At 38.4% G+C, this 10,126-nt stretch overlaps 2 protein-coding genes across 3 annotated transcripts; both read right to left on the bottom strand.

The window, feature by feature from the left end:
• Positions 1-315: 315 nt before the first annotated feature.
• Positions 316-1,255, bottom strand: LOC132188327 (uncharacterized). Its single transcript, XM_059602750.2, has 2 exons — positions 623-1,255; positions 316-532 (listed from the first exon to the last, which is right to left on the bottom strand). The coding sequence occupies exons 1-2, from the start codon at positions 1,235-1,237 to the stop codon at positions 452-454; spliced, it is 696 nt and encodes a 231-aa protein (XP_059458733.2). The 5' UTR covers positions 1,238-1,255; the 3' UTR covers positions 316-451.
• Positions 1,256-2,656: 1,401 nt separating this feature from the next.
• Positions 2,657-3,925, bottom strand: LOC132188077 (uncharacterized). 2 transcript variants are annotated; one of them, XM_088517432.1, is made up of 3 exons: positions 3,180-3,925; positions 2,982-3,072; positions 2,657-2,829 (listed from the first exon to the last, which is right to left on the bottom strand). In XM_088517432.1, the coding sequence occupies exons 1-3, from the start codon at positions 3,804-3,806 to the stop codon at positions 2,735-2,737; spliced, it is 813 nt and encodes a 270-aa protein (XP_088373558.1). In that variant the 5' UTR covers positions 3,807-3,925; the 3' UTR covers positions 2,657-2,734. The 2 variants fall into 2 exon arrangements, with proteins under 2 accessions (XP_088373558.1, XP_088373557.1); XM_088517431.1 differs by having other exon boundaries at positions 2,976-3,072; positions 3,180-3,924.
• Positions 3,926-10,126: the final 6,201 nt, after the last annotated feature.

Raw genomic sequence — 10,126 nt, 5'->3', positions numbered from 1 at the left:
AGATATTATTAACCCTAGCATTTTCGCAAAAACCCTCCCCTGATCATCGGGACCCACTGTGAGAGTCTGAGTCTGAGTCTGAGACTCTGTCCTCCTCCGGCCCCAACTCTCCCCCGACCTGGGTATGGGTGTTGGCCGGGCAGACCCACAGCCAAGCCGTGGGTCTCTGGCCCCACACCTCCCCTGCCCTCGAGCTTCCTAGCTGGTATCATTTACTATGGAGCCGGAGCCGGAGGTATCCCCATCTGATCCACAGGCACCAATGCACCATCCCTGTCAACTCTGCTGCCTACCTCACTGGATACAGAAGCTTACAACTAATTACTGATTTCATAAAGCATAATGATTCTTCACAAAAAACACAAAACAACGCCTAATTAGCAATCTCATAGATACATCATTTGGATAAACACTCGCTTCTTTTAATTAATTTGCATATGTTGGGCCGCCTTTAATGTGCTCGATGAATTGGAAGGAAGACATCAGTCAGGACCGTCTTCGATTGCAGAGAAGCCTTGAGCAACTTCAAACCCTGGAATAGACCATGTGATTATTGGATGTTCACCAAAAAGAAAAAGGAAGCATTTGATATTTGAAAGCAAAGGGGTTAGTGGTGGCATACCTCATCCATTCCCAAATACACCACTTTCTCCTCAACATCCCCTGCTGCCTTCACATTGAACTCTCTAAGCAGAGTGATACCGGAGTTGGTGGACATGGGCTTCACCTCCAGATCATCCATCACCATGTACGAAACCATCCCTTTCACGTAACCTCCCTCTTTTGAGATTTTGTTCATGAAATCACTGCACGAAGAACATGACGATTCCCCCTGCTTATAACTGATTTCGCGGATTCGATACGCACTGCAACCTCTGTTCCTGCACATAGTTTCTGAGTTTTTCCTGCATGTAAACAACTCATCGTTTGGCAAGAGGAGGGGGGCTTTAAGACCAGGAATGACTACTCTGGGCTTTAACAGGAAATCTTTGTTCCGGTCAAGCTGAAAGCAATCATCGCTCAGATTTTCAATGCTTTTGTAGAGGCTTGGCAAGCAGCCTTCCATTCCTTCCTCTCTGAGGAGCCTGGTGACTGTTCCAACGGGCAAACTGAAAATGGTGAAGAGGAAATCAACAAATTTTTTCTCTGCTTCAGCAAAGAGCAGTTGTTGCTTCTTTTTGTCTACCACAAGTTTCAGGCTTACTTTGGTGCCTGCCATGTTATCTATGTTTGACATTATGAATCTTCAAGTGGATTGTGGCAATTGCCTTCTATTTGTTTAATTTATGTTTTTTTTTTTTTTTTTTTAGTAAAATATTTGGGTATTTGGTACAAAGTTTAATTTATGCTGACAAAATAACTAGATATACGTATTTGATTCTAATTAAATCTTCAAGTTGAAAGAGGATGATAGAGTAAATGATAAATTCTTTTGAATGATAACCTATGCTTTAAGAGCATTCTCAGCAGCTTCTTTATCATTTTTCTTATATTTAAGGATTAAAACTACTTTTTATTTTTTTATGTCAAAATATATCCTAATAACTTCCCTTAATCATTTCCTATATTATTAATATATTTGTTTTTTTTTTTTTTTAATTATATATATATGAGAGGAGAGAGTAGAGAAAAGAGAGAAACGTTTTTGTTTTTGTTTTTTTTTTAAAAAAAAAAAAAAAATTAATATTCATAATGATTGCAATAGTGAAACTTTATACTTTGAGTTTTATTATTGCAGCAATCCTCATAATTATGGCTTATTTAAAGAGTATGTTGTAAAACGATTTTTGTAATTTTTTGAACATGTTTTTTACACATAAAGACTAAACTCCCTTATAAAAAATCGGCCGAAACTACTCTACCAAAGAAAAAGAAAGTAAAAGATGGAAGTGAGTGGCCTTTGAAGGAAAAGCAAGAGCTAGTAGCCAAGCATTATTGTCCTTTACTTTTATCGGCCGGGGTTTCCATTGCATTACTTTTGTCGACATGTTTCTACCATTGTAGCTTGACATTGTAGAAATTTCTGATTCCCAGCTACAAAACAAAAGTCTATTTATGTACTGTGTGTGAAAATGAAGAAACAATCCGCATAAAATTCTACATACGGTAGAGAGATTAGAAATATGCAGGGTATAAAGAAGGATGTTCAAGCCCAGGTATATAACAGTCGAAATTTTTTTGAAATTTGGCCGATTCACTGCCAAACGAACGGGGGGCCATAAAGAGATGACAGATGTGACAAAGGAAAGAGAGTTGAAAAGATGTCGGTGTGTAAAGAGGTGGGGAGTGGGGAAATGTGCTTTATTGTCTATTGTAGGAAGGTGCGACACTCTTTTTATTTATTTATTTATTTATTATTTGTTATCTTATACTTTGGAAGTAATGCTTGCTTTTGCAATTCTATTTTACTTTATATATATTATAGATGTGACAAAGGAAAGAGAGTTGAAAAGATGTCAGTGTGTAAAGAGGTGGGGAGTGGGGAAATGTGCTTTATTGTCTATTGTAGGAAGGTGCGACACTCTTTTTATTTATTTATTTATTTATTATTTGTTATCTTATACTTTGGAAGTAATGCTTGCTTTTGCAATTCTATTTTACTTTATATATATTATATTTACTTACACTTGCAAGAGTTCTACTGCTACATGTAAGCTATAATCAAAAGAACAATCGTAAACTATAAAAACAGAATTCAAAATACAAATCACAAGTTACATTGCAAATGGACCATCTACATTCCATAATCTTCGAGAGATTTCGTATCAGTAATCTTTAGCTCCATACTCGTCTCGGCTGTCACTATGTGTTCCTTTGCATTACACTTGCCTTTTGTAGTCGCATAAATGCCACATCAGCCAAGAGTTGGATATACACTACTACGTTAGCTCAATGATGAAAGTGAAATAGGAAAAGAATACGCAGCATTAATATTCCTTCCAATTACATAAAATATGATCACTATTAACGCTGACCTTTACCAGCATTTTTAGACTTCAATGATTTCTCAGAAAGGAAGGTGTCGGTCAAAATTGTCTTGGATTGCAAAGAAGCTTGAAGCAATTTCACACCCTAGCATCAAATCAAAAAAAAGAAGCAAAATAGTTATAATGGTTATTGCCATGCCATGCGTATGCATAGAAAGCAAGGGATGAGTCATGAGTGGCATATATACATACCTCATCCATGCCCACATCGACCACTTTTTCGTCAATATCCCCAATTTCCTTGACATTAAACTTGTTGAGGAGAGAGACAAGAGCGGTGGATGACAAGGCCTTCACATCCAGATCATCCATCACCATGTATGTAGCCGTCCCTTTCACGTAACCTTCCTCACCAGAGGATGCCCTGATTTCGCTTGTTGGGTCTATGAAGGTTACCATCCCGTCCATCTTACACTTGCACTTGGGACAAATTGTGCCAGCGTCATCTGCCACGTAACTGCTACAGTTGCTGTACTTGTATTGGTTCGGACACCTGTACAATTGACGGAATGTTGAGCCGACGTTTGGCAATAGGAGAGGGACTTTAGCGCCGGGCATGACGACCTTGGGTTGTAGCAGAAACTGTTTGTCTTTGTCCGGTTGGATGTAAGCAACACTCATATTTTCAATGCCCTGGTAGAGGGTTGGCAAGCAGCCTGCCATGCCGCCTCCCTCTTTCAGAAGCCTCGTTACAACTCCGACCGGCGGAGTAAAAATGCTAAAGAGGAAATCAACGAATTCCTTATCTGCTTCAGCATAGAGCACTCGTTGGCTCCTTTTGTCAATGAAAAGCTTCAGGCTTACATTTGCTGCTGCCATTTTCGGTGTGTAATGATTATGAATAAAATCTTCTAAGGGATTCAGTCGAGTAAGTGTGCCCTCTATTGGCTTGGCTTTTATATTCTTTGGTCTACACAGAATTCGCTCAGCCAATTAAGGGTCTTCTTATGTTAAGCTTTTCAGTGACAATACGAAGTGGGTCTATCTTCACAAGGAAAAGTAACACTTAGCAGCTAAGCTTTAGGATAATAGGATGAAATTGTTAGATATTGAGAAAAAAAAAAAAAAAAAAATCATAATCATAAAAAGAAAAGAGAAATGCTTTACATATTTTCAAATGCTCACGTTTCAAAGTTGCAGTGAAATTTACACTACATATACTTTTATTTATTATTTTATTTATGATTTTTAGCTTATATTGGAACTGACATTTCGAGAGCTATTTCCCAGGATTCTCTATGAAGCAAGTCTCTTTACGAAAATGTGATAAAAGTTCTGAAAATTCTAAAACGACTCCAAACGACACCTATTCAAATGTCTAGGTGATTCACAAATATTAAGCGGAATAAGATTTGACCTAACAATCAATAATCAACCAAATACAGATATGTAATGAAAATCAAGAACACAGATATTTGGTTACGAAGAGGAAACCATTTAGAGAACTCTCTAAATGTAAAACCTCTCCGGGGCAGCCAAACCCAGGAAATCAATTCACTAAATAGAAGAATAAGGAATACAAGAAGAATAACAAAACCTTTGACTCTTCCTTGCACACGACAAGTGACCCACTTGACTTCTACCTCAGTAGCCCTTTCCAGAACATCTGGCACGATTCTTCTAAAAGATTTCCTTTCACCGGAACTCCGATTGGCTTCACGTATTTTCTCTTCAACAATAATCTAGAACAAATTCTCTCTCTCTAAGCACCCAGATATTTGCTCAATAAAATACGTACTTGTAAATGTAGCAAAATCGTGTTTAAATAGAAAATAACCCTAATAAGTCACCCAGGTCCGGACCCTGCAGATCTGAGGTCCGGACATGCCTCATAAAATGCACTTTCGGGAACTGGGGTCCGGACCTGGGGAATTGAGGTCCGGACCCTGCTTGAAAAATCAAGTTTCTGGAAATGGGGTCCGGACCCGGCTTCTGGAGGTCCGGACCCGGACTGTCCAGTCTTCATCAACAACTCCGATCGATGGGCGTTTGTGGTCCGATTGAGCTGAAATTTTGCAGGGACGTTCATAACACATGAATCTACATTATGAACGGTGGAGATTGGATTCTGAGCATTCTATATCAGTGTTTGAGCCGTGAACAGTAGCATCTACATTTTGGAACTGAATTAAGCCAACACAAAAACTAACAAACTCCCCCTTTGGCAATTCAGTGACAAAACCAAAATGTCGAGCCAATCCCATCATCTCCCCATATTTACTCCCCCTTTTTGTCACAGAATGACAAAAGGTCTTCATGTTTCCTGAAACACTTCACAAAATACATCAAGGCATATGTGGAACAAGAAGACATAAATAAAACTCATGAAAAAAAATGATGCGTGATTATAAAGAAACATCAGCAAAACTCCCCCTCAATGTATGACTTAATTAACAACAGGAAACTGGAAATGCAAAGCATGTTTCTCCCCCTTTAAAAGTTAAATGAACACACATGATAACACATCAATGACTCATGTATTGCACAATGAATATCCAAAAGCTTTCCTTTTTCTTTTTTTTTTTTAAAAAAAAAAAAACACCAAAGAAAACTTGTATAGATAAGCAATAGATCATGCATGCTCGTATGAATATCTGAACAATTCGGAGTGATCAACAAGCTACACTTACACCGTAAATGTACCATATGCATGACACAACCTTGGTCTGTGAATGCAGTCAAGTAGGCAATAATCAGAAATCTCATGTGATGGTGTAGTGTGTGAGTACTCCCATTAACTAAGATTTCATCAATGAAAGGTAAATCTAGGCAGACATTTTGTAAAGGAAGACCAGCAGTCTGATTCAAACCACAGTAAAACCTTATAATGTTAGGACCTAGATTCCCTCATCCGATACACTCCCCCTGAGACTGATCATTTTCTTTTACCATGTCCTTTAGTAATCATCTATACCTTTCTGATCGATGTGGCCGGGGAAGGTCCACTAGCTTCCGTCTCTTCCTTCTTCGTTTGTTTCCAATGGTCTTAAATCTCCTTGTAGGACTCGTCTTTGACAATTGGCTATTGTCCTCAACGGTCAACGGTCGTCTTTTTCTCCAAACCTCGATACCTCTTCATCTTGTTACCACTCCTTAAATAGCTGGAGCCAACTACCACGTCGAATATGGAATCAAATAGATTACGACTCCGTGTTCGAGAAAGGGATTGAGTGACCTCTACAATCTTTGCTGTCAAGTCAATCTTTGCTGTCAAGTATAGGGTCTTCTTTAATAAAGAGGCAGGAATTGTTCTTCTCCCAAGCAGAGGGCTTCGTCCATGGTACTTCTCATAGATACTTGTCCTATCATTCCAATCTAATTTTGCACCACAGAATTTTATACAAATTGGTTCTTATTTTCGAATTACTTAGGAATCACTTATATATTTCCACCATGTCAAGCTAAAATGCGAGAAAAGATTAGAATCTCCAACAATTAATTGCTCAGATTGATAGCAATTAGGATAACAAATATGAGAGAGATCTTATAACACTCATCTACTCAAATAGGTAAATGAGCTGCTCAAGACCTTATCAGACAGGTGGGTCCAATAAAAATATTTAAAAATTTTATTTTACAGAATTTTTCATCCATAGAGTACATTAAATATACAGAAACTGATCAACATATACATTTGTATTAACAACTCTACGGGCAATGGTTTTAATTAAGCTCTACTAACCATTTAATAATGGTCGATCAGGTTGATCTGAGCCCAATCAAATTTTACTATGTTAACAGCACTTGAGAGGAAATCCGTACTGGGAATTATCTTCAACACCAATATCAGATTATACTTGGCAGAAGATTACATGACAGCAACTAAATGAACACCAAAAAGTTACAATCGAAAGAGCTCTTGCAATTAGTAATTAAGCAAACTGATTTTTGACATTGCTATAATATCATTATAAATTCATAACAATCAATCCCTTGATTTCCTCTTTCTAATTGAGTACTCAGTTTTAATGATCTCAGTCGGAAGGAAGACGTCAGTCAAAACAGTCTTTGAATGTAAAAAAGCGTTGACCAATTTCAACCCTTAGCATCAAACCAGAAAAATTAAGAAGTAAAATAATTACAATATGTAGGATCTGGCTTACTTATTAAAATAACAGTAGTGTAAGCAACGGTCAAGATTGAATCTCAAATTTAACTTACTTTTAAAAGCTTTTAATAGGAGAAAAAAAAATTAAAAAAGATTTTGAGAAATTCAATCCTAACCATTACTTAAACTACAATATGTAAGCCGGATCCCAATACGTAATAATACTAGTGGCGCTGAATGTGGTAAAAGGCATTTAGTAAAAGAAGCATTTTTTGCAGTTGTAATGAACAGAAAACAGGGGATGATTATTGATTGACATACCTCATCTATGCCCAGATAGACAACTTTCTCCTCAATAGCCCCTATTTCGTTGACATTGACGTTAGACTTGGTTAGCAGAGAGATAAGAGTAGTGGTGGAACAGGGTATCACGTCCAAATCATCCATCACCATGCATATTACCATCTCTTTCACAGAAGCATTTTTTTCATTAACAACAATCATTCCCTTGATTTGACTGTTGTTAATGGATGGCAACAATCATTCCCTAGCTAAATCAAGGGCATTTAGTAAAAGAAGCATTTTTTGCAGTTGTAATGAACAGAAAACAAGGGATGATTATTGATTGACATACCTCATCCAAGCCCAGATCGACGACTTTCTCCTCAATAGCCCCTATTTCGTTGACATTGACGTTAAACTTGGTTAGCAGAGAGATAAGAGTAGTGGTGGAACAGGGAATCACCTTCAAATCATCCATCACCATGTATATTACCATCAGAGGGAAGTTCATCAAAAAAAGAAAGGATTTCTACGTATGCTGATATGAGAGAGAGAGAGAGAGAGAGAGGTATCGAAAATTCAAGGGGATATTATTGAGCCATCCAGGAGATTATTGTTGTTGATTGCATCATTATTTCAAATTCCACATATATATCCATCGTTCTTAATTGACTCATCTGTTTTATTAATCTTTGTCGGCTCATTCTCAATCGACTCCTCAGTTTTAATGATTTTTGTTGGAAGAAAGACGTACATCAGTTAAAACAGTCTTGGATTGCAAAGAAGCCTTGAGCAAATTCACACCCTACCATCAAACCACATAAAAGAAGGTAGTTAAAATGATAAAACCCAAGAAAAATAGTGAGAGAATGAAGAAGAAAATACTTGTATATTTCTTGATGATAATTGATTTACATGAGGATCTATTTATACAGGGAATTTGGTTTACATAACCGTTAAGAATTGATGTTGTGATCTTCTATACAAGGAAATTGTTCATGTAGATGGAATGTTAACGTTACAGGCTTGAGATTTTATTTTCTCAATTAATTTATGACCGTTGCTAATATTTTCTTCCTCAACACTCCCCCTCAAGTTGGAGTGGATATTCATAACACTCAACTTGCCAAGTAGGTGATGAAATTGTTTTGAACCCAGTGCCTTAGTAAATAGATCAGCAGGTTGTTGAGTGGTAGGTATGTGAAAAGTCTGAATTATGCCATCCTGCAGCTTTTCCCGAATGAGGTGACAATCAATCTCTATATGTTTTGTTCTTTCATGAAAGACGGGATTTGAGGCGATGTGGATGGCCGCCTTGTTGTCGCAATACAATTTCGCTGGTTGTGGATGTGGGATATGAAGGTCTGCCAATAGTTGTTTTAACCAGGTAATTTCACAGCAGGTTGAGGCCATAGCTCTGTATTCTGCTTCAGCTGAAGAACGGGATACTGTTGTTTGCTTCTTTGTTTTCCAAGATATTGGTGAGCTTCCAAGGAGTATACAATATCCAGTGACTGAACGTCGAGTATCTCTGCATCGTGCCCAATCTGCATCACAGAATGCATGTAATTGAATGTTGCTTGTGGCTGATAAGAGAATTCCTTGTCCTGGAGACTGCTTGATGTAGCGTAATACTTTATGTGCTGCATCTAAATGAGATGTGCGTGGCTTGTCCATAAACTGACTCAACACCTGCACTGCATATGCCAAATCTGGTCTGGTGATGGTTAAATAAATCAACTTACCAACTAATCGACGATATGATGAGGGATCCGTAATGAGGTCTCCATCATGCTTACTGAGTGCCAGATTTTGCTCCATGGGAAAAGTGCTGGGTTTGGCACCGAGGAAGCCTGTGTCTTCAAGTACTTCAAGAGCATACTTTCTTTGTGATAGAAAGATGCCTTTCTTTGAACGAGCCACTTCGATGCCCAAAAAATACTTTAGGTTGCCGAGATCTTTGAGTTTGAAATGGTCACCCAAATGTTTCTTTAGCTTCTGAATTTGCTCCAAGTTATTGCCTGCCAATATAATATCATCTACATAGACGAGAATAGCTGTGAAGTTACCTTCGTGGGATCGGACGAATAGTGAGTAGTCGGCCTTGGATTGTTTATATCCTGCATTAATGAGAGTGGAAGAGAGTTTTGCATACCATTGTCTTGAAGCTTGTTTAAGCCCATACAGAGATTTATTGAGTTTGCAAACTCTAGTCTCCCCCTTTCGTCCGAAACCAGGAGGAAGGTGCATGTAGACTTCTTCGTGAAGGTCACCATGAAGGAAGGCATTGTTTACATCAAGTTGATGCAAATGCCATCCGCATGAAGCAGCAAGTGCAAGGAGAGAGCGGACAGTCACCATTTTAGCGACAGGAGCAAAAGTCTCCGTATAATCAAGGCCTGCCTGTTGGTTGTAACCCTTAGCCACTAAACGAGCTTTGTAGCGTTCCACTGAACCATCTGGGTGATATTTGATTTTATAAACCCATTTGCAGCCAATGGGTTTCTTTCCGAATGGAAGAGAAGTTAGAGTCCATGTGTGAGTCGACTCAAGAGCATCCACCTCAGCCCGCATAGCATCACGCCATTTGGAGTCTTGCATGGCCTGCAAAAACGACTTTGGCTCTTGTGCAAGGGAAATAGCAGTGGTAAAGGCACGATGGTGGTTAGAGAGGCATGTATAAGATAAAAAGGCATCAAGGGAGTAAGGGTTACCTGACGAACGCACCAACGCTGATTCAGATGATTGAGTGGTACGAGATGGCAAGGCCTGTGCAAGATGAAAATCACGTAAGTATGCAGGTGGCTGG

The sequence above is a fragment of the Corylus avellana genome, chromosome 6 (assembly GCF_965113065.1).
Source record: "Corylus avellana chromosome 6, dhCorAvel1.hap1.2, whole genome shotgun sequence".
Lineage (NCBI taxonomy): Eukaryota > Viridiplantae > Streptophyta > Magnoliopsida > Fagales > Betulaceae > Corylus > Corylus avellana.
This window is presented reverse-complemented; position numbering and strand designations above follow the sequence as displayed.

Bases quoted from the DNA above. Each gene is read 5' to 3' on its own strand.
- LOC132188327 (XM_059602750.2), bottom strand. From the start codon at position 1,237: ATGTCAAACATAGATAACATGGCAGGCACCAAAGTAAGCCTGAAACTT. The intron at 533-622 runs GTATGCCACCAC...GGTCTATTCCAG, and splicing joins TGTATTTGGGAATGGATGAG to GGTTTGAAGTTGCTCAAGGC.
- LOC132188077 (XM_088517431.1), bottom strand. From the start codon at position 3,806: ATGGCAGCAGCAAATGTAAGCCTGAAGCTTTTCATTGACAAAAGGAGC. The intron at 3,073-3,179 runs GTATGTATATAT...ATTTGATGCTAG, and splicing joins TCGATGTGGGCATGGATGAG to GGTGTGAAATTGCTTCAAGC. The intron at 2,830-2,975 runs GTCAGCGTTAAT...CGACTACAAAAG, and splicing joins GTCTAAAAATGCTGGTAAAG to GCAAGTGTAATGCAAAGGAA.